Here is a 24189-nt window from a genome sequence, read left to right on the forward strand (position 1 = left end):
CAATAGGAAACCCAACTGTTTTGTGTTGATCATTTTAACGGAAAAACATCAAGACTTACTGTCCCTGGGGTTTGCCAACACCACTCCAGAGCCCTTCCTGGACAGCACGGATGGGGTGCTGCTGTGCAATGGGGTGGACAATAAACCATAGCATCCCCTGTCTGTTTCTCTGGCCCAGCACCAGGTGCAGATCTCCTAAGCCCATTCCAAGATCAATAGGTTTTAATAAATAAATAAATAAATAAATAAATAAATAAATAAATAAATAATTTATTATTTATACCCCACCCACCTGGCTGGGTTTCCCCAGCCACTCTGGGCGGCTTCCAACAGACATTAAAATACAATAATCTATTAAACATTAAAAGCTTCCCTAAACAACACCTAAATAGTAACACCTCCCCTTTCTCCTCCTCCTCCCAAGTCTAGCCTAGCTCTGTACCAAGTAACCAGATGGACACAGCTGAGTTAGGTCAGGCCCACCCAACTCGCCCATCCAAGTCTTGGTAATGCGTACCACATCTGCCCTTTTATCCACCACCAGTTTGTGGGTTAGCATGGTCTCATTGTGGACTGACCTGCCATTTAATAACAGCACCATTGGACCAGAGGGCTAAGAAGTAAGCCACCAGCAACTTCCAGATGAGTGAAACAGCGGACAAGAGCCTCTGCTGCAGTTGTGTGGAAACAGGAGAGGGGTCTCAATGGAGCTAGCAGTGAGAAGGACACTAGAACTTACAGATATCCAATGAAGCTGAATGTTGGAAGATTCAGGACAAATAAAAGGAAGTGTTTCTACACTATGTAGTTAATCTATGAAACTCACTCCTACTCCTTTTTTGGAGGTCTTTAAGAAATGCTTTGATGGTGTTTCCTGCTTGGCAGGGGGTTGGACTGGATGGCCCTTGTGGTCTCTTCCAACTCTATGATTCTAGGAGGCAACAATGGCCACCAACTTGAATGGCTTTGAAAGAGTATTAGAGTAGTTCATGGAGGATAAGACCATTGATGTCCACTAGCCACGAAGACTATGCTGTTTCTCAATGGTCAGAGGCAGTAAATGCTTCTGAATAAATGGTAAAGGACCCCTAGACAGTTAAGTCCAGTCAAAGGCGACTATGGGGTTGCAGCGCGCGACTATGGGGTTGCAGCGCTCATCTCGCTTTCAGGTCAAAGGAGCTGGCATTTGTCCACAGACAGCTTTCCGGGTCATGTGATGAGCATGACTAAATCACTTCTGGTGCAACGGAACACTGTGACGGAAACCAGAGCGCATGTAAACGCCGTTTGCCTTCCCGCCACAGCGGTACCTATTTATCTACTCGCACTGGTGTGCTTTCGAACTGCTAGGTTGGCAGGAGCGGGGACAGAGCAACAGGAGCTCACCTCATCACGGGGATTCAAACTGCCAACCTTCTGATCAGCAACCTTCTCAATACCAGTTGCTGGAAGCCACATGAGGGGCGAGTGCTTCTAGCAGCGCTCTTATTATCTTATTATGGATGGAATTCCTTCAATCCAGTGCAAGTCCTACTGCTACGTTTATTAAAAAATTTTTTTAACATATTAATATTGGGTTATCCTTGATACAGACAGCTTAAAATAAATGATATGTTTCTGTATTGTGCATTAATAAACAAAGGCCTACCTCCCCCTCTCCAATTTTCCCTCACCAACTCCCCTTCCCCCCCATCCCTTTCTCCTGTCAAAATTTCAGGAGCTGCCTGCAAATAGTGTCCTGCTCATCTACCTGTCAGCCACTGGCGTGTTTCCTTCAGGTCGTTCGGATAGTGAAGGTACAAATAAAGGAATGCTCCCTGTCATGAGCAGGGCCTGAATTCTCTTTATGATCCACAATCTGATGGGGGAAGCCTCCAAATGCTTTTTCTCTTGGAAAATAAGCTGTGGGCTGGCATTGCCTTTGCTGGGTATGGCTGCCCAACAGGAAGTGGCGTTTGGATTTTCTTCTCATGTCTACCTTTTGCCACACCTTAAGATTTTTGAGGTGTTGGAAGCGTTAGCACCCGATTCAGGTGCTTTACTGGGCTGGAAGATCTTCTTTGTGTGGTGAAGAAGTGGGGTGTATGAACCTCTATGCCATGCACACTGTGTGATGCCCAGCAGATGTGTATCCCATACGTCTCCATTAGTTTCTCTCTCACCTTTTTTCTCCAAGGAGCTTAATGTGGTTTACATGGTTCTCCCTCTCATCATTTTATCCTCACAATAACCCTATGAGGTAGGTTAAGCTTAGAGGCAGCAACAGGCCCAAGTTCACCCAATAAGCTTCATGGCCAAGTGGGGATTTGAGCCCTGGCCTCCCACGTCCTAGTCTGACAAACACTCTAGTCACTACACCACACTGGTTCTCCTTTCACGCCCCAGGGAGGAAAGAGTGGACAACAAAGCCTTTTTTCCAGCCTGAGGGCCACATTCCCTTCTTTGAAGGCTCCAAGGGGCCACATGCCACTGGTGGGTGGAACAATGTGAATGTTTACCTTTGTGCAGTGGGCTAGTTTCTATGCACAAACAATACACACAAACACCCAGCCTCCATCCACGCAAGCAAGAGGCATTATCAGAGTTTAAGGGCACATTCCAGCCAGCCAAAACCATTCACAGTGTGAAGCAGATCCAGTGAGGGTTATGGCCTGGAGAGAGGGAGAAAATCTTAAGGGCCAGATAAAGAACACTGGAGGGTTGCTTTTGGCCCCACGGCCTGAGGTTCCCCACCTCTGCTCTCCAACCTGGTCTTAAAGTGTTACAAGGCTCCATATGGAGCATATCACAGTACTGGGGAGTGCCTGATCTTCACTACATGAAGATGATAACCAGCCTTGTAAGTGTTTGGTAAATGGTGCCTACTGAATGCTTCTGGGACTCATTGTCCCTTTTATTTAAAAAACAAAACAAAGCAGTATGAACACAAAGCCGTGTTGATAGTATTCAAGTGCAGCCAAAGGATGACTGCTTGGGGGGGGGCATGCTGTAGAGATGGTGGATATTTCCTCACAATTCAAGCCCTTGTCATGACTTTGGTAATTTCCCTCCACCCCACCTCCACCCCACCTATCCGACCTGGAAGAATATTGGGATGCAGCTGCCATCTGTGCTTTGTTTGTTGTTTTGTTTTTTAAGACAACTCCCTCCCCCCCTCAAAAATACAATCATGAAGATGATCCATTCCAAAAATTGGCTGAAGTTGAATGAATGGATCATACAAAGTGAAAGAATTTGATTCTCATGGTACCATGTTTGCATTCAACAACAACAAAAATTCCTCCTAGTAGATGTCGTATTAAATCTGCTCCATTCACTTAAAAGACTTGCATTCCTTTATAAAATGCATGCTTGTTTCATCTTTCCTTGCATGATTCATAAACCTTTCCAGATACTTATATTTTTTTAAAAAAAACCCCACAAAAACACCTGTAACAAAAAGTTTACAGGGTTTTTTTTGCTGTGTACTTTGGTGCCAAATCTTTGTCCTCTCGCTTGAATGTGGTTTTTGTGGGTGGGTGGGTCTTGTGCCTGCTGCATGAGCTTTTGTTGTTCCCAAAATAAAGGTAAAGGAACCCCTGACCATTAGGTCCAGTCATGACTGACTCTGGGGTTGCGGCACTCATCTCGCGTTACTGTCCGAGGGAGCCGGCGTACAGCTTCCAGGTCATGTGGCCAGCATGACAAAGTCGCTTCTGGCAAACTAGAGCAGCACACGGAAATGCCGTTTACCTTCCCGCTGTAGTGGTACCTATTTATCTACTTGCACTTTGACGTGCTTTCGAACTGCTAGGTTGGCAGGAGCTGGGACCGAGCAACGGGAGCTCACCCCGTCATGGGGATTCGAACCGCTGACCTTCTGATCAGCAAGCCCTAGGCTCTGTGATTTAACCCACAGCGCCACCCGCATCCCTACATACAGTAGGACAAATGTCCCAACATACAGTAGGACAAATGTCCATCTCCACCCTTTGTACAACTTTCTAGATTTTCTGTTAATGCTTCTGGCTCAAAGTGGGAGGTGAGCCTTGGGGACCATCTGTGCAAAATGTCAACCTCCTCCATTCAGCCACAGAGATGACATTAATGCAGCTGGGACTCTAGGAGGGAAAGAGAGCTGGCTGACTAAGTCATTGACATGATGGGTAAGCAGAAGAGGTAAAAATTAATTAGGGGTAATTTTAGGAAGGGATAAATTGATAGTTAGTAAGAATTGGTTTGTCTTCTGTAACTGAACAGAGTTTGAGGAATGGGCCCTGCCTTTTGAGGCACAACAAAGCAGATAATCTTAGAGTACTTGAACCATGGAAGGATGGAGTATCAGACAAAGAGAAAGGGAGGATAGGCCTAAGAAAAAGAGAAGGAGGATAGGCTCTGCCTCACCCATGAAACTGCCCCATAATCTTCTGAGCTCAGTAAGGCAAAGTTGCAATGGCAACATTCCTGATATTTGCTTTTCCGCAACAACAAATTATTATTTTTTAATCAATGTTTCCTTTCGTTAGCTGCTTTGGCCTTTCCTCGGGAAGGTAAAACTGGTTATTAATCAGCAAGTGAAATTTGGGTAGTAAATGAAGAACCAGGATTGTTGTCTCAGCCCTTCCAATTATACCCATGTACAAAAGTCAGCCGAAGATTATCCCTGTCAATCCATGTGGCCAACATAGACCAATGTGGTATTGCTGAATTCAGCCTTGTAATGATAATTTTAAAAATATTGGACTTGCACATAGCTACCTGCAGTCCACATGATTGGCTTTCCAAGCTGAACGTACTGGGAAGAGCAAACAGTATCTCTTGTTCCCTAGAATGTTACAGCTTCATGAGCATGGAAAGCAGCATTTGAGGGAGGGGCCATCTGCAATGTATGTTTAAAGCAGTACCATGCCACTTTAAACACTCATGTCTTCCCCCCAAGCATCCTGGGAGCTGCAATTTATTAAAGGTGGTGAGACTTGTTAGGAGACCCCCACTATTCTTTGCACAGAGCTGCCATTCCCAAAGTACCCCATGTAGAGGGAACTGTTAAACCACTCTGGGAATGGTAGCTTTGTGAGGGCAATAGGGGGTCTCCTAACAAGTCTCACCACCTTAACAAACGGAAGTTCCCAGAATCCTTTGGGGGAGCCCTGAGTGTTTAAATGTATAGTGCAGATGGAGCCTGATTCTAAAGACTACATTTAACACTTGTCAATGTTGCTATGTGCAATAAGTAACTGGGTCTCCAGGAGGAGGAGTAAAATCTTAGGGTCAAACTAGGCAAATTATACTGTCTCCATTGGGAAGAGATGGTTAAGCGCAAAGACAATTTGGAAAATCCCATTGTCTTCTTGTGGAAAATGCTTGAATTCCCACTAGGCAGTTGTGAAGCTGGTAGTGAAGCATCTTGTGTAAGTGGCTGTTGCCCATAGTTGGGTCAAAAAACCAGATTTTCCCTTTTTAAAGCTTCCCACGGCATCCTCCCATCAGCATTCTCTCTCTCTCTCTCTCTCTCTCTGCTTGCTGGTGGCTGGTATCCACAGCAAATCTGGAAAGGTTCTTTCTGACCTGCTAACGTGGAAGGGTGGATTTCTAGTTCTTGGTTGTATTGATTTTGATTGTGGTGTGTGGGTTTAAACATGGCGTATATTGGTCCTTCCTGTGTATATGTGAAATAAACACGGTTTTAGTTAGAGAGGTCTCTAATGATATCGGCACAATCCTTTTGGCCCTACACAATCTAAAACAGGGATAGTAAGCTGGCAGCCCTCAATTCCAGCTCATGGAAGAAATCCCCCCCCCACAACCTATGGCAGCTGTACCAAATTCTAATCAAGTTCATAGTAAGTTATATTGGGATGAAGTGAATCTGTGTTGTGTTTTGAATTCATAGGCTAAAATGAATCAAAAGCTAAAGGACATCTTGTATTGTCAAGATGGGGGGCAGACATTGGCCAAGTGAACTTCCAAACCCATAATCCATTAGTTATCTGCAATCTCTCCCAGATTCTCTTTTTTTTCTCCCAAATGGGGGCTGCTGTTCATCTCCCGTGTTTGTTTCATTGCCAACACCTAGCTGTGTAGCTGCTGTTCATTCTGGCCTCCTGTTTGCATTTTCTGCAGGTCCCTATGATTTTGGGGGTGTCCTGACAAACAGCAACCGGGACATCATAAATGGGGATGGCATCCACAAGCGGAACCAGTCGTACAAAGAGATGCACTGGTGAGTACCATGTACCTGGAAGAGTAGGTGGCAGGAGCCCTCAGCCCTTGGAATTCAGTTATGGGACTTTTGCTGCCCCGTGGTTTCAGCATTTATACTGGCTTCTTCCAACTGGGATTTTGAGGCTGATGCTTCTCCCGCAGCTCATACACATTTCGTATAAAGCCTTAACCTCAAGGGCAGTGTTGGGGGGTATTTTTCAACCTGCATGCTACATTCGTTCAATAGCAACATTTTTGGGTGGCTGCATGTCGGTGGTGAGTGGGCCCAAAGACAGTAGGGGAAGCAGTGGAGGTGACATCTCCATGCCCTAGGCCTAGGCACACACCTACATCTCTCCATCCAGGCAAGCAAGAAGCATTATCCAGCAAGCTCTTATTATGTTCTTGTGACCATGACCTCAGGCCTCTCTGTTTAAACTGGTGGGTGGAGGGTCCTGTTTAGGTTTGCTTAGTTTCCTTTAAGCGCTTTTATAAATAAGTAAATGGAAGGTTGTGATGGAGGGTGGGGAGACCCCTGGAATGATGTTATGTTACTAAGGAAGCAACCATCTCTTCCCAGGTTCCAGGCATACTTTTGAACCGTTTCTGTTCTCTCTTTCAGTCTACACCCTGGTGATCTCTATCCTTTCACGAGGAAGCCTCTGTTTATCATAGTGGACTCCTCTAACAGCGTTGCCTACAAGGTAACACCTTTTCTCCATTATTATTTATTTATATGCCTCCTTTCCGTAGTTAAGGTGTGCTCTAGATGCCTTACAACCCCAGAAAATTCACATAATTTGCTCTGTTATATACAAAAATGCAACCAAATTTAAAACCTTATGTGATAAAAAATGAAAATGAAAACCTCTCAGTAAGTATACAGTAAAATTTAACAATTGTTACGTAGATCATAAGACCCGAGAATAAAAAGAAAGCAATATAATCCCAATAACAGCTAAAATAATGTATGTCAGAATTAAATATTGTCTCCAGCAATAACTCCTAAGCGACACCCCCCCCATGCCAATAGTTTCTAGACATACTGGACAGTAAGAATTACAGGCCTCACAGGTCAGATAGTCTCTGGCCTCTCCAGCACCAGCTACTTTTGCAGCTGGAATCAGGGTGCTGCCCCCCAAACCCAGCAAAGCAGGGATGAGGGTCTTGCAGGGCTCACAGATAAGATGGTTTTTAAAATGTTGGTGTTTTTACGTGTGCCATTTGTTGTACATAGAACATTCTTATAATGTGTATACACAACATTTACTGTATTCAAGGGAACAAATAAAAAAACTGAACAATTTTTTAAAAAACTTAATGCCTTGGTAGTTGTGAGTAACTGACTTTTATAAAACACTAAAATGTCCTTTATGAAAAAGTGAAATACCCAACACATTTGGGATTTGGTACTGAGCTTACTTCTGAGATTTAAAGCACAATTGCAACTGTGCATGTTCCTGGCCTTTTTAGAGTTCTCTAAGGTGGTGTGATGTGTTAACCCATGGATAAACTGCAGCCCCTTTGGACAGACATAGCAATGTTAATGTGCCAGCAGCTGTGCTGTGACTTGCTTCCTTCCTTGTTTTGACCATTTCAGTTTATTTTGCTGTTGCTAATTCTAGTTACCTTATTGCACATTATATATATATATATATATATATATATATATATATATATATATATATATATATATATGAGAGTGTCTATATCACATGCCCTGGGTAGAGTAGCACAGAGCTCTGTGCTTAATCATCACTTTGACACTGGGAGGGAGAGAGGGGGGGTGACTATTACTCTGATTAGACCCAGCTGCTCTTTAATATGTTAACAAGCTTAGTAGGAATTAGTGTAATGAATTTTAGTGGAATTGACAGATTTGGAAGAGCACTTGCTGTCTTAACAGGTTGAGTCCCGGATAAAAACTAGAAGGATGCTTCCCTTCCTTTCCCCTGCCTAAATTTCTAATTTCCCCCAGCATCTCTTTTCCACCACGTGTTAGAAAACACTCATTTGACTGGAAAAACTGAGCAGTCATCCACCTCAAAAAAACATTTGCTTTGTCTCATTAGCTGTTGCATACAGAAAGTTAAATTTCATGTTGGGTTGTCCACATGACATCCCCTGGTGCACTGCATAGACTTCTGTTCCGTATTTAGGACATTTGTAATCCACTCTTCTGCCAAAAAGGCTCCCACCATGGCTTATCTACAAAAACACAAGGGGAAAGTGACAGTGAAGTGAAAGAGGTGGGTGGGAAATAAAACTCAGGCACCAATTCTTAATGTTGACATCCTTCTGTCTCTTGAGACAATGTAGGAGTTCACCTTTGAGGGTGAAGTCAAGCTGTTGGAAGGTTACAGTACCTGTTGTGGCTGTAGAGACTGGGACGGGAGAGACATGTTTTGTTGCATCTGGAGAAGATAAAGGCGTCCAGTTGTGCTGCTGGCTGCTGCAGATGTGCCATGGCTTTTTTAACAACCTCTGTGCTTCTCCCAGTGGTCATTCCTCCTCTGGTCACTGCTAAGGATACACAACTTGACTTTCTGCAGGCACTGCAGTCATCTGCAACTGATTCCCACTCCAAGGGGTTGATGTTGCCAGCCTTCATGTCTCATTTGCAGACATCTTTGAAATACAGATTTGGTCTGCCAATTGGCCTAGTGCCTGAAACCAGGTCCTCATAGAGCACATTCTTGGAGATCCTGCCATCTTCCATGCTGTGGACATAGCCAAACCAGCATAGATGTTGATGAGACAGGAGTGTGAACATGCTGGGAATGTGGATTTGGGAGAACATGTCTTTGTCTGAAACTTTGTCCTCCCATGTGATAACCAAAATCTATTCAATAGATGCATTCTACTTGGATGAATTTCACAAGCTAGTTTTCTGCTGCATCTAGTTTTAAACTTTTAACCATGTTTCTGATGACAAGGAATGCTGCAAAAATACCCTAGTCCAGGGGTGGCCACCTCCCAAGAGACTCTGATCTACAAACAGAGTTAAAAACTGGGAGTGATCTACCCCCTTTTGGGGGGTTCAGGTCAAAGCTGTTGAGTTATTTTAAGGAAGGGAAGCCCTGTTTTGGGGGGTTTAGGTCAAACTTGTTGAGCTTCTTTTAGGAGGGAGGGAGGCCCATTTTTGTTTAGGGCTTCATGTCATAGTTCAGCTTTTTTTTAGGGAGGAGGAAAATTTTGGGTGAGCTTTTTTTAGGGGTGCCAGTGATCTAGCAGTGATCTACCACAGACACCCAGTGATCTACTGGTAGATCACAATCTACCTGTTGGACGTGCCTGCTCTAGTCCAACAAAGAGTTATGATCACAAAATAATCTTTATCCATTCTACTGCGTTTCTGAATTACCAACTGATTTTTAAAAAAACAACCACAAGGTAGATATAGATGCTAATGGTGGCCAACCTAGTATGTTTTCTTGTAGTAAACTGTTGTTCATGCAACACTTGTGCTCAAAGGGGATGGCACAGTATTTCCTACAATGAGCCACCTTATTTACATATTTGCAATGTCACTTTTAATTTAGTGTGCAGAACCTCAAAACTGAGGTATTATTCCAATTATAAAAACCACTTGCATTTTGTATGCAATTTAAGAATACAAAGTTCTCTCTAAAGTGGCTCAAAATGGATTGTTCATGGCTGCCTACATCTAAAGATAAAAAGCCTAGAACAATTGGACAAATTAGGTGGTATTATTAACGGTGTTCAAACCATGACTTGATTTGTACATCTATTCACATCTTTTTGACTAGAGATGGTTCTTGCTTGCCGCCAGGGAGTAATCCAGGTTGCAAGCAGCACTGTGGTAGTTCTGAGTGACACAAACACAATTTAGTGCTGGTCGCCTGGTGACAGTCAAGCCTCTCTGGTGCCAGTGGCCTGACCCTGGATGTCTCCAGAACACCCCATGTTTAGCCTTGGCAGAGAAGAACATGTTTGTGATGCAGAGGCGTAGACAAATTGCTAGGGAATTTTACTTTTATACTGAACATACCACTCTTCCATTTGAAAAAAGGGGTTTGTATGGGGCTCCCAGTTCCCTCCTCTTCAAACAACTGATCAGGTTTAACTTTCCCTTAGCTTTCTATTGCTGTATGTGTTCTCAAGCCAAACTGCTGCTGATGATGATGATGATTATTATTATTATTATTATTATTATTATTATTATTATTATTTATACCCAGCCACTCTGGGCGGCTTCCAATAGACATTAAAATACAATAATCTATTAAACATTAAAAGCTTCCCTAAACAGGGCTGCCTTCAGATGTCTCCTAAAAATCTGGTAGTTGTTTATCTCTTTGACATCTGGTGAGAGGGCATTCCACAGGGTGGGTGCAACTACCGAGAAGGCCCTCTGCCTGGTTCCCTGTAGCTTGGCTTCTTGTAGTGAGGGAACTGCCAGAAGGCCGTCAGCACTGGACCTCAGTGTCTGGGCAGAACGATGGGGGTGGAGACGCTCCTTCAGGTATGCTGAGATCTCTCTCTTTCTCTTGCTCCTCTTCCAGAATTTCACAAACTTATTTGGACAACCACTGGTGTGCCTACTTTCACCAACAGCATATCCAAAAGCGTTGCAAGGTATGAAGGTGTTTTTCCTCTGTAACAGGAGTTGAGGTGTGGCATTCTGTTCCTGTATTTTACAACAACAACAAAAGTCAGTGGAAAGGGGGTATTAGCCATCTCCCGACCCCCATTTGATCCCCTGAACCACAGTGAGCATTTGTTTTTTGCAAGAACGGGGCATTTGTCGTCTGGAAGTTTACAATAAATATTTCACTAACATACTTGTTGAGCCTTGAAATTGGCTGCTTGTAAGCAAATGTGTCCTGGATGCTTGGTGGAACTCTGGTGCTTAGTCCTGTTGTTGCTGTTGCGTTGTTCATTCCACTGCTGGGTAAACGAAAAGCTGGCGCCTACGGTAGGGATTGATAAGAATGGCACCAGGCGTGAGTCTGGGGAGAGCATTCCGCAGATGGTACTACTGAAAAGTGTTGCCAGCTTTCTCACTTCTCTCAGGTGAGGCACATAGAAAAGGACCTCAAATGAAGACTGAAGGGACTGGGCTGGTTTGTATGAGGAGAGGCAGTCCCTGAATTATTGTGCTCCTGAGCCTTTTAGGGCTTTAAAGGTCAAGGTGCAATCGGGCTCTTTCTTTTGGGGGGGGATAGGACTATAGGCCAGAGGGTTGAGCACTTTCTTTGCATGCACAAAGTTCCAGATTCAATCCCTGGCATCTCTAGGTATGGCTGGGAGAGCTGCTGTCAGTCGATGTCTGCAGTACCAATCTAGATGGACCAGGGGTCTGTGTAAGGACCCCTCCGTGCTATACATTTACAGCAGTAGTATACCACTTCAAACAATCACCGTTTCCCCCAGAGAATCCTGGGAACTCTAGTTTGTTACAGGTGCTGACAGTTGCTAGGAGATTCCTATTCACGTCACAAATCTACAATTCCTAGAGTTATTGTTGTTATTTATTATATTTATTCATCACTTTTCTCAAAATAAATAAATAAAGTGAGTTCCCTAGGATGTCTTTTCGCTGCGCATGCGCAGAATGGGCGCTTCAACAACCGAAGACTTTGATTTACGAAGACGGCCGCGGAACGGATCGTCTTCATAAGTCGAGGTACCTCTGTATCTCTGTGAGGGGAATAAATCCAACAACTTTCAACACCCTAAGAAACTACAGTTCCCAGGATGCTTCGGGGGAAGCCATGATTGTTTGTAGTGGTATGATACTGATTTAAATTTATAGTGCAAACAGAGCACACAACAGCTCCTTTTCTACTTAGTCCGCTGTCCTTTTGGTTCAGGCAAATAAAATGTGGGGCAGGGGTGGTGGTGGTATTATCTCCTCTTCCTTTGCAGCGGTAACTGTGGTGGGCACTCTCTCTTAGGGTTTCTTCCTTGCCTGGACTAACATTAACGGAAGTCTTTTTGGAGTGCCTTGTAATCTAATTAGGGAGCGAAATATTTGATCGATTCGAAAGCTCTCTATTAACTTTCCAACCCATTTTTCCAGTCCCCATAACTGTAAGTGGTTCTCTGGTGTGTCGCTCTCTGAGAGAGCAGCCCCTTTACTGCTACTGGTTCCCAGCATGAAGTCCAGTCTGGTGACATAATTTGTGACACAGGAAGGTGGTGGTCAGCAGTGAATGCATGAAAGGAGCTGGAGACTTCACCCTTTGGCCTTATTGAGGTAAGTTCTATTATGTGCCAAGAGGTTTTGAGTAAAAATAAATATTGTTCCTGTGAAAATAACACTAAATGAGGCTGCGTACACATCATACGTTTTAAATAAAAAAAGAGAAACATTAAATCCCCCCCCAATAGAAACCTGGGAACTGTAGTTTGTTGTGGGTGCTTGAAATTGTAGCTCCTGGATTCTTTTTCCTTTTTTCCCCCCAGAGAAGGTTGTGCTCTAAATGTATAATATGTACATAGCCTCAGTCAAAGGAATGATGAAAATAATAGAACTTACCCTTTTTGAAGCAGAAAACACCGACCAACTGGTGAATGTCTCCAGCGGGAGAGGGGAGGAAGATTTGCATCTTGTTTAGTGTAATGTTCCTGCTGATCAGAACCTTAAATCTCTCCTTTTTCTCATTTTACTTAGTTGTACAAATTTGAAACAGAGCTAAGAGCTAGTCAAGTTTGAAGGATCAGCTTTCATTCTGGTGAATAATTGGGTTGGTGATTGCTGGCAAACAATTCTTCATATGTGTGTTTTGGGGATTGGGTTGGGGATAGTTTTTTTCAAGGTGTTGAAACCTTGGAAAATCCCATTGGGGCAATAGTGCCTCTTTGTATTGGATGATGCTTTGGAGAAACGTTTTGCATTGGGTAACAGATAATGAAATAATAATATAGCTATCAGTGGGTACATCATAATTAGGAAACACTCCTTGATTGTCACAGCCAGGGTGTCTGCAGTGCTCAGTAGGATAGAATAGAAATGGGGAACCTTTTTGCAGCCCAAGGCCCACATTCCCTTCTGAGAAATCTTCTAGGGGCCATATGCCAGTGGTGGGCAGGGCAACGAATGTAAACTTTACCTTTGTACAGCAGAACAGTTTCCTCACATGCTCACACAAGCCCCTTCTTTTTCCTCCATCCATACAAGCAAAAGGTGGTCTCAGAAATCAAGGGCATATTCCAGCAAGGCATGTTGAGGTGCGAAGCAGGGTCACTGAGGGGTGTGACCTAGGGAGATTTCCCTAAGCCAGATATATTTGGCTCCTGGGCCTAAGGTTCCACATCTTTGGATAGACAGATTTGTGCTGGTACCTTACAGGATGATAGTTCACATCATAGAATGGCTTTTGGTCCATCCCCCCCTCCATTTGTCAACGGTTCAAAGCCTGAACACCTTTCAGCAGTGTAAAATCTACCTTGTTTGGACTGGTCTTTTGGAGCTTAAGGTTAGTTCCCAATGCCATCCGTAAGGATGAAGCAGACTGTATGTCTAAATAATAATAAAAGGAAAATGTAAGTTTGTACGCAAACTGAAATAAATCTGAGGGTTGTAGCCAATCCTACTCAGATTAGGTAAATTGAAATTCATGAGCATTGTTGATTTAGGCATGTTCATTTCAGTGGGTCTGCTATGAGTACAACTTCTTTTGATACAACCTTGGGTTTACAGGGAACCTGTTAGACCCTGGACATAAATTTGCTGCTGCTCAGTGCTAAGCAAAGTTTATGAGACTTGGATAGGAGGGCATCTTTGATGCATTTATAATAGTGCCTCCCTATTTATGTGTCATGGTAAAGGGTTGTATGACTATTGACAGTGGGCAACCACCTCTCCTGCTTCGTATGCTAAGTGCATTTTGTGTTCGTTTCCTTCCAGATCAGTCTCAGCGAGGCAGCCTCTTCACCTTCTTCCTGAACAATCCTTTAATGGCATTCCTATTTGTCTCTGGATTATCAAGCATGCGCAAAGGATTGTGGGACAAGTGTCATGATTACCTTCGCAAAATCAACCGGGATATTGCACAATTGCTGACCCATTCTCGTTCCATAGGTATGTACTGTAGGTATGCTTAGACCAAGGGAACCATGCAGCTGAAAATGAACAAAGATGATGTGTTTGTTATTTTTACTATAAAGGTTGTATCACATCTTAGTCCTATTCAGAGTAGACAGATTGATGTTAATGAGCCTGACTAGCATTACATGCAACTGAGAGTCTCATTTCCACTCCAGAAATTTAAAAAAATAACTTTCTGAATTCAGCTTTTCTTTAAGAGCTGCCTTCTTACTTTCTGCAGATCAGGCCTTTCTCCAGTTTTTTGGAGATGAATTCCTTCGCTTACTTCTAACAAGATTCATCTTTTGCTCAGCTACCATGAGGATGCACAAAATCTTCCGGGTATTTATCTATTATTTATTTTATAAAAAATAATAATACTGCTTGAAAATCTCAAAGAAACAGTGAACTCTTCCCTTCTTGTTGTCGAAACAGCTCTTTGATAGATGCTGACTGTGGATTGTATCCAACCAAGCTCTACTTGGAGCAGACCCAGTGAAATCAAAGCAGCTGTCAAGTTTTTAGCAACATTAGGCCCAGTCCTGTAGGAATGCTCTCCCTAAGGAGACTCAGCAGGCACCTTCTATTTTAACCTTTCAAAATTTGCCATAAACCTTTCTATGCCACCAAGCATAGAGAATTAAGAAAACATCTATGATTGTTATGCTGATTATTATATTAAATTTTTACACAGCTTTTTTATATGTGTGTGTGTGTTTAAAAAAAAAAAGGTACAATTTAAAATCACATCATCAGCATAAATATATCTTGTTTGTCCCTCTTTTCCTCCCAAAGCAGCTCAGGGGTAGCAAACAACAAACAATAAAAACACCTTTAAAACAATTCCAGATACAAACTGGAAAATAATATCTACTTAAAAGGCTTCTTGGAAGAGTAAGGTATTCAGTAGAACTTGAAAAGAGGACCACTTAGATATTTTTCATGAAATTGCAATGATTACTTTGCTGGAAAATTGAAATTCTATTTTTTTCTCTCTCCTCCTCTTCCCCCCTTCCTATAGCAGGAAACTAGAAATTATCCAGAATCCTACCCCCAGTTGCCAAGGGACGAAACTGTGGAGAATCCACACCTTCAAAAGCATATTTTGGAGTTGGCTTCAATGCTGGATGTTCGAAATGTGTTCCTGGAAACCACGCTTGATGATTATTAAAATGGAAATACACATTCTGGCTTTCTTACTGCAATGGGGTGTTTCCCAGCCACAGATTTTTGAAATGGTGCAGTTTTCTAATGTGAAGATCCACAAAAGGAATTTACTTGATTTTTATTTTTAAACTTAATGATTATTTTTTTAAACAAATGGAATGGCTGTGGGCATGGCTGTTCCATTCTGTATGGGGTCAATTTTATAAACTAATCCCTTCTGCATCTTTTTAAAAAAATTAAAGACTTAAAGGAATCCCTTGGGTTTAAAATTTTGGTTTTTGGTGGTTGAAAACCAGCGACACATCATAAATGAGCCTAAGTATTTAGAAAAAAAATGCTATTGGTCACTTTTCGCCCTTGTATGTGGAAATTCTTTATTTTTGTACGATTTTTAAAAATTTGGAAGCAAAAACAAAACACAAACAAACCAAGAAGAAGACCTCTTCTGTCCCCAAAGATTCTGGATTTGAAATGTGAAATGTGGGATCACTCATTGCAAAGCAGCAATAGCAATAATAAAAAGTCTTTCAAAACAAGATATGTATGGCCAACTCAAGAAGGAGCATCACTTTTGAAGGGATCGCAGAAAATGTAGTGTTCCCTACTCCCATAAATCCCCTTATCCAGATGTTAAAAGCTATGTTGCATGTTGATAAGAATGCAGGACTTTTATCCCATCTGTGAAGGAATCGTCTCCTGACATATGAATCACATCAAGAGACTGGCCCCATCTCTTTATTGGACCACCCTCCGTGCCTCTTGCAGAGCCATGACGATCCTCCTGCCCTGGGAGGAAGGTCAGAACCAGTCAGTTTTTGGGTTCTGAAACCTCAGAAGGAGACAATCTGCCTTCCTCCCCCACACAATGAAGTATCATTCCTCAGCTTCTGCCCAGAGAGTTGTATCTAGGGATGGAAAATGCCAGCCTCTCTCTGCACATGAACACATGGCAAGGAACTGCTTCAAACTACCACTGCCACACTTGGACTGTGAATAAACCCTTAATCTGTTTGTGGTGTTCCCCAGATCCAAGAGAGCCACTTTTCTTATCCCCCACTCCTACCCAGTCTTTTGTGATTTGACAACACACGTTGATGCTGTGTAGTGGGGGAAAGATCACTGCCTTGCCTCTGTGGCTGAGCTGCTCAAAATAAAACCTTGTTTATAGTTGTGGGAAAGGCATGTCCCTCCCCTCACTGCCTGTGTAAAACATGAATCTTCCATGCCAGAGCTGTGTTTAGATGAGAAGGTGTGGAGGAACATACTGACTGTTCATTTGAGCCCTTAAGTATTTATTCTGTCTACAGCAGGTGGAGGGAACTTTTAGCCCACCAGGTGTTGCTGGATACAACTCCCATCAGCCTTGGCACGCATATGGCCTGTGGCCAAGGATGGTGGGGGTTGTAGTCCAGCAGCAAACTGGAGGGCCAATCTATAGAAATCTGAAGGCTCTTGCCAGAGGGTTTTTGCTGGGGTATCGGGGGGGGGGGGCGACCAATGCAAGGGAAGCTAAACTGCCTGAAGGTAGCTTGTCTGTTTTCAGCATAGGTTAGGAAGATATTAGCATATAATTATAATGGAACAGGAATGCTGCAGCAGAAGGAAAGGGTTGCTGGGGAAGGGTGCTGCTCTCAAATTGTCCTCAGCACCCAGCTTTTTAAGGCAAGTTGTGGCTCAAGAGGTCTACCCCCACTCCTATACAACCATCTTGCAAAAGACCTCACTTGGGTTTTTTGCCCACCAAGGAATATGTTCATCTTTGAGTGCAGCAACAGGCTTTGAAAGACTTCGAATGTAAAGAACACATTCCGTTTCATTTGAAAATGGATGAGAAGTCCTGGCAAAATTACACAGCGTAGGTTTGTGTGTTAAGTGTTTTCCAGATGGTCCTGGAATGGCTGCTGATAAAGACTCCTTTGGTGGTCATCTTGCAAATGGGGGAGTGTTGTGGGGAGCTGTTGGCCAGTACATTCAGGATTAACCCACCAAACACAGTGAGCACACATTTCAAGCTTTATTTTTTTAAGCGTATTGGGCGTTTTCTGTAATTCTGCAGTTGTGGGGTATCTTTGAGATGTCAAATAGGAAAAACAAGAGTTTTGTTGTTGCAGCTTGTGTTTCATGGAGGCCAAGGAGAAAACTATGGAGTAAGTGTTTCTTCTTTTTCTTCCTGAATCTGTTTTGTCCGCATAAAATATTGCTTGCTTCATATCTGTTCCAGCAGACTGCCATGTTTGCAGCTGCCCAAAGTATGATGCAATGGCCAATAAGATGGGCACAGTAGCAGAACTGAGATGCATTCCAGACTCTGAGAAGGCAATGCTTGGGAGGTGTAGCGAGAGGTGCCTTAGGTCGGGCAAAAAAGTGCAATGGGGCATAGGCAAGTAGATACAGAGTTTTTGCGGAGATGTTATTCTCTTCCCTGCTGCCCAGTGAGCTTGCTCTAAAATGCCTTCACTTTTGACAGGCAATTGGAAAGAACACTTTAAATGCCAAGTTGTTTCCATCAAGTTAGGTTTGGTAACTGGCACTGCTGCATTTTTTTTTAATCTGGAGTGCTCCCATTTTCCTGATCTTTTAAAAAGTAAAATAACAATAGTGTAGGTAAAAGGTGTTTGTTATATGTATTATATGCACAGTCTGCTGGCTTGTGGAGGGGTGCTTCTTGTAAATTTTCTCTCTCTCTGTGTGTGTATGATAGCTTGAGAACCATGTGAATACAGTTTGTTTGTTTTTTTAAAAAAAGTAAACATAGGTGCTGAGCAGAATTTGTTCTATTGCAATAGAGCATAATTAAGAGTGCCGTTGCTCAAGACGGTGGTTTCATGGGTCCATAATTCAGAAGCATAGTTTCAGCAATGTGAATTTCTTATTGGAGGGCTTCACTGTCCAAAAACAGATTAGGGAAGGGACTTGTGTAGGCCTTAAACTCGGGACAAGTATTTCGTCTAATTCTTACTGAGCTGTGACCTTGTAATGTTTGCAAACCAAATTCTAGGTTTGTGGTGATGGACACACACTGACGTCCCTGAAACATTCTGGTGCCAATACGTCTCCCTGTACCGCCGATGTACCTCTGAGTAGGCTTTAAATGGCAAATGGTTCTTAGGGGAAATTTACTAAGAATATGGAACACTTGTGTTCATTTTGGAAGCCATGGTTTCCATCAAGATTTTACCTTTTCAAGGTCCAAAGGTTTCTCTGGTCACCTGTGGTGATCATACGTCAGTTTCCACAGTTGGCTCTGACTTACCTTTGCTGCATGTTGCCTCATTTTAGCTGAAAAAGCTTGTGTCCACAAGCTTGGAAATGAGATTTCTGTTTTGGAGTTTGCATTTTGTATTCTGTTCAAATTTTGCTTTAACTATAGATCTAGGTTTAAACTGGATCCCAGCCATACATAGTCCAGCATAACAGATATGCAAAGTTCAAATAATTAAAGGACTATATTTTTAAAAGCAAATAAGGACAGATATTACAATTTTGTTTTAAGAATATCCAATCTACCACATTGATGTAATCTTATCTTGATATTTTCTGATGCAGTTTCTTTTCTGTAACAAGCCTGATGGTTTGCCTGCAAAGATCTGCAGGCTTGATATACTGTAGAATCAAACCAAAATAAGAGTTGAGGAAAGTATTTTCTGGCCCTGTTACATATAGGACAATCAAATGAATAGTAAGGGACAGCCTCCACTGTACCAGCTACACAAATACAGGATATTCCTATCATTATGGCCACAAGGATATGGCAGGGAATGTTTGCTGAAATTGAAGGCAGGCAACCATTCTCCTTTTCCATACCACATATTGCTCAAGATTTCCTCATGTGATACTATTTGGGCTGATCTCCACATCAAGCAAAGGGAACAATTCTGCTGAAGACATTATCCATTTTTTAAATTATGCTACTAGCTTTAAATTTAGAAAAATATGATTGAGAGATACTGAAAGACCTTACCAGATGAATTGGTCTTTGTATCCAGATCCTCCCCTTTCATATATTCTACAAAAGTACTATATTCTATTTGAACGGCTTCTTTTTTAAAAACAACCAACAACTTAGATTTAAGTGGATAAGTAAGTCTGGCATTGTAGTTTATGTTTCTAGCTGAAATTGGGTAAAGAAAAGTTGGCTTCTCAAATGCCTACATAAGGCACAGGTTGTAAACAGGAACATTTTGTCTTGAGTTTTGCTTGTACAATCGACTCTCAACTTATGTAGAGGTTATGTTGCGGGTATAGCACACAAAGCCAAAATCATGTATAGTCAAAAACAAACAAACACAACCACACACAATCCATTCCTCCTATACCTCCAAATGCCATCCCAAGGCCTCCTATTCTCTCCTAAGGCCTCTGAACACAGTCCCTGCCCCTCTGACCACTCTCAAGGTGAGTGCAATGGCAGGTGGGATTGCCAACATATTTTCCCCCAGACACCTGCCCCCTTTTATAATTTTTTTGTTTTTTCAGCCAAGTGCTTAAAACTCTGTGTGTGTAAGTTGTGAGTCAACTGTTTATTATGTTGGTGCAGTCAACTTTAAAATCCTGAAAGACAAATTGAGGCAGTGAAAATGCTTTGTTGGAGATGGGGAAGGTGTGGGAATCCAGTTGTTGTTGGGCTCCAACTTCCATCAGCCCCAGCCAACATGGCCAGTGATCATCTGAAGGGCCAGATGATCACAATCAATAGTTTCTGCTGATTTTCAATATGGGCCAATACACTACCGGTAGCTGTTTTTGAGCCAGCATTGTTGGGTTTAAGTTTCCAGCAACACCTTGTCTAGGAGTATGTTCTCAGTACATGGTACAGCTCTTTATGAATATAAAGTATAGAATCAGTATTACATGAACCACCAATATTTCCCCCTATGGTGTGTTTGTACATATCACAGAAACACACCACAGAGCAAAAAATGTAGGTAGTTCATATAATACTAAAGAAGCCCTGATACTGGAGAGGCGAAACAGTACTGTTGGCCAAAGCAGAGGTGTAAGCATGAAGAGTTTAGTAATAAGTCTTCCTTATCCTGCAGCCTAAGTCTTGGCACTTGATGATATCTCTCTGCCTCTCCTTGATGTCCTTGATGACATTGCTCTGCATCTGCAGAGCCCACCCTGCATAGCCGTAGCCAAAGGGGAGCAGTGAGGGGCAGCTGCCCCCCAATCAATACAAAAATACATAGCTGCCCCCCCTACAAAAATCCTGCTACACCCATGCCACCCTACTTTCAAATATGCAAACCTGACTAGCACCTGTTACATAGATTTTTTGCCTCCAGGGTGGTAGTAGCCTTTGGTCAAGTGAGCTTTTCCTTCAACATAGATAGATATTGTTGTAATACTTCACAGATTTGAACCCAGGAAAAGGGGAAGCTCTCCTGCCTTCTTGCTTTAGCGGTTCTGGTGGAAAGTGAGCAGTAGGTTTTAGAGTTTGTTAGGGCTTCAAGCACTTAACTGTATTGTTCTGAATATATTACAGCACTGCTATATGCTGGCATGGCAATAATAAATTAGCTCTGGTTGAGACCCTTAAAGCCATAACTTGCTTTTTGCAGTGTATTTTAGTAATGGTTCCCAAATAGAAAAACAGCTCTTTTGTGAGTGTGGAGAGAAATGATATTTTGATCTGAAATGGCTGCTTGGACACGTCTTGGACACCATAAAGGCAAAAGGAAAAGCTGAGAGTACAGTAGTTCTTGAATTTAGGTGGATCTCCAAAAATACAAATTGATGTTCATGTCCCCCTGTGAACTTGCTTTGAATCCAGGTTCTTGTCTTATGCTTAGTGGAAGGGAGAAAAATTAGGGATTGGAAAAGACTTCCTGCTCTGTTAGGGTTTGATTCCCTTTTTCATTTAATGAGTTTCACATATTATTATTATTTTAAAAAATGTAGGCACTTCCAAAGCATACTCTCTTCTCCATGTTGTTTCAAAGCCTGCTTTTTCCTCTTAGGTCTTTTCATCATATAATACTCAGTGGTCTAGCCACTGGAGGAATTTATTGGGACTGGTAAAAGAGTTACTGTCTCTTTAAGAACTCAGTTGCAGAAGGAATTCTAGGAAAGGGGTTTGCTTGTTTTGTTGCTTCTGCCGATTGTGACAGAAATGAAATCCCTTAAAGGGCCCCTAAAGAGCTGCCCAAACCATCTCTTGATGGTGTTATATAAGTCATTCTGGTCTGGAGAAAAACTTCTCCAGGGCCTGTTGGGCTCCTCACATAGTATAACAGAGGAAAAGAATCAGGCAAGTAAATGCTGGATATGCAAGCCCAGTACTTGCCAGTACATCCCCACTCCTCAGGACTTAAGGCAAAGTGGCCCTTTCTCCCCACAGACTTCCTCGTGACCCCGCTAGTCCAAAAACACAGTTCCCCTCCCACATGACTTCCCAGAAATAGCTGCCTTCGTGGTTGAATCTCTCTGGATTTGGGGCAGGGCTTGAGGATTGTCTCCTCATACTTTTCTCGGACAGGAGGAGCCTGGGGTGGGCTGTGTCTGGATCCACAGTGACATTTGCTGTCTGAAGATTTCTGAATTAACATCGTCTTCCTGAAGATTTTACATTCACTTCCTGCTTTAGCATCTTCTCTCTCCCCCCTTCTTCTCTAACCCCAGTTTATTACATTTGTACTAATAAAAGTATTGTTACTTTATTATTATTGCCAGTGTCCATCTAACCAAAAGTTTGCATTACTGGTGGGGGTGGGGGTGTAGGTGGGATGCTGAGGCCCACTGGCAGTCCCTTGACCGTTTGCAAAGCTACCCTGTTTCCCCTTTTTTAATACGTAGTCAGAAAGTAAGCCATGGCAGGGTTTTTAAGCATTTGAGAAATATAAGACATACCCCCAAAATAAGCCATACTTCCGCTCCGCGGAAACCAACCCCCACAGGCACCTCCACTCACAGAGTCACTCCATGCAGCTGGCACTGCAGGAGCGCGATCAGCTCTGAAGTGGCGCTCCAAGAGCTCCGCTTAACAGCTGATCGCGCTCCCGCCTTGCTGGCTGCATCCCCGCGCTCCGCCTTCTCGTCCATCGCCGCCCTGCCGCTTCTGTGCTTGTCGCCACCGCTGGGCTCATTGCTTCTTCCTTGCCTGGCCTGGCCAAGGAGCTTGGAGCGCCTTGCAGCGGCAGGCGGAGCGCCTGGCCCGGCCTAGGATGCCTGCTGCCCCGCCACCCGGAACCAGTGGCTGCTGCAGCGCCGAGCACTCAAGAGAACCGAGCATCGCCCTGAGCCAGCGCCCTGAGCTGTAAAAACTGTACCGGTAATAAAAAAAATAAGACATCCCACCGAAAGTAAGCCACCCTGTGTTTTTTTGAGGAAAAAAAGTTATAAGACGGTGTCTTAAAAAGGGGGAAAGACGGTATTGCTGGTAGCAAAATCTCTACAACAAAGGATGAGGCTAAGTGCTCTGGACACCCAAACTGGACCAGTGACTTGTGACCACATCATGCAATCAACTTAGTTATTGCTGTTGGTGTTGCTGAATACTCTGGTGGTTCAGGAAACTTCAAGGTACAGCTCATTTAACTCTAATCAATTTTAAATCTACCACCTCAGACAGTTACCTTTCAGCCTTGCCTTGTGATCCTCTGGAATACAAATCTCTACACTTCCTGTGTTAAAGAGAATCCTGAACGAATGCTTTGAGAATAAGGCTGACTTTCATTCACTCTTTCTGCTCTGCTGTGCTAGCACCCAATGATATGTAAATGTAATGCACTAAGGTATCCGTTTAATCTTATTTGTTAGAATAGTTCTCGCATCTAAAGTGGGTCTTCGTTTTCTTACAAGGGTAACCTAGCCAACACTTCACTCTGAAGTTTCAGAAACAAAGTTTGTTCTGGGATCTCTGTGGTTTCTCATTTAGAATCTATTTTGTATTTAGCCAAGTCTAAAGTTGCTGTCTATGCTTCCTTGGAAGCAAATTCCAATGAAACAGTAGAGCATATGCAAGAAGTAAATAGTTACAGGTAGGTATCTGAAGAAGTGTGCATGCACACGAAAGCTCATACCAATGACAAACTGAGTTGGTCTCTAAGGTGCTACTGGAAGGATTTTTTTTATTTTGTTTCAAGAAGTAAATGTGAGATATACACCAAGTAGAAAATATGCATCTGCTGTCAAGTGAAAAGCTCCCAGCATTCAATGTGCAGGCTTCTTTAGCCCTTTTATCATTGTTGTTAAAGCCATGCTTAAGCTGGGCAGCAGAAGCAAAACATGGACTAACCTTCCTTAGATAGAATTGCTCATATCTAGGCCAGGATCAGCTAAGCTGTGATCCTTCACATATTGCCGGACTTCCATCTTCCATCACTGCTGACCATTGGCTATGCTGCCTGTGACTGATGGGAGTTTGAGTCCAACAAGATCTGGAGGGCCACAAGAAGTTAGCCCCCCCCCCAACTATGCCATAGCCTAAAGCACAACAACCAACTCTCCTTCCTTCACCTTCTTGTCCTGTTGCGCAGCCAAATGAGGATGAGTAAGGAGATAATTAAAAACAATAAACATTCTACTGCTTCCTCTAAGAATAGAGCACATTTTTGCATTTCTCTGGAAAACTGAAAGATTACTTAGGAGGAAGTGTGCCTTTTGAGTAAACGCATCTGTAATCAGCAGGCTGGTTTTAAGCTAGGAACTGCTTACTATTTCAGTTTTTTCTGGCTGAGCTGACAGTGATGAGCAAGCAACAGTTGGACATCTTGTAATGATGCTACAAGCAACGATTCCTTGAACATTGCATTGAAATTAGATGTCAGATTCTATCTTTATTT

General features: G+C 42.9%; 1 protein-coding gene and 1 long non-coding RNA gene across 10 annotated transcripts in view; both read left to right on the forward strand.

The window, feature by feature from the left end:
- SCAI (suppressor of cancer cell invasion) overlaps window positions 1-16584 on the forward strand; it is an 83759-nt gene extending 67175 nt beyond the window's left edge. For 8 of the 9 annotated variants that reach the window (XM_035112855.3, XM_035112857.3, XM_088664866.1 and 5 more), the window contains 7 exons: window positions 1718-1796; window positions 6103-6202; window positions 6806-6887; window positions 10710-10782; window positions 14060-14233; window positions 14481-14581; window positions 15261-16584. In XM_035112855.3, the coding sequence (XP_034968746.1) occupies window positions 1718-1796; window positions 6103-6202; window positions 6806-6887; window positions 10710-10782; window positions 14060-14233; window positions 14481-14581; window positions 15261-15410 (759 nt within the window). In that variant the 3' untranslated portion in view covers window positions 15411-16584. Of the gene's footprint in view, window positions 1-1717; window positions 1797-6102; window positions 6203-6805; window positions 6888-10709; window positions 10783-12229; window positions 12407-14059; window positions 14234-14480; window positions 14582-15260 lie in introns of those variants that run through there. The other variant, XR_009557033.2, reaches the window with a different exon arrangement.
- Window positions 16585-22796: 6212 nt separating this feature from the next.
- On the forward strand, window positions 22797-24189 carry LOC148686629 (uncharacterized). The gene is made up of 2 exons (XR_015948702.1): window positions 22797-22927; window positions 24070-24189. It is a non-coding gene; the product is annotated as an uncharacterized LOC148686629 (long non-coding RNA).

This window comes from Zootoca vivipara, chromosome Z2 (genome assembly GCF_965207765.1).
Source record: "Zootoca vivipara chromosome Z2, rZooViv2.hap1.1, whole genome shotgun sequence".
NCBI classification, from domain to species: Eukaryota; Metazoa; Chordata; class Lepidosauria; order Squamata; family Lacertidae; genus Zootoca; species Zootoca vivipara.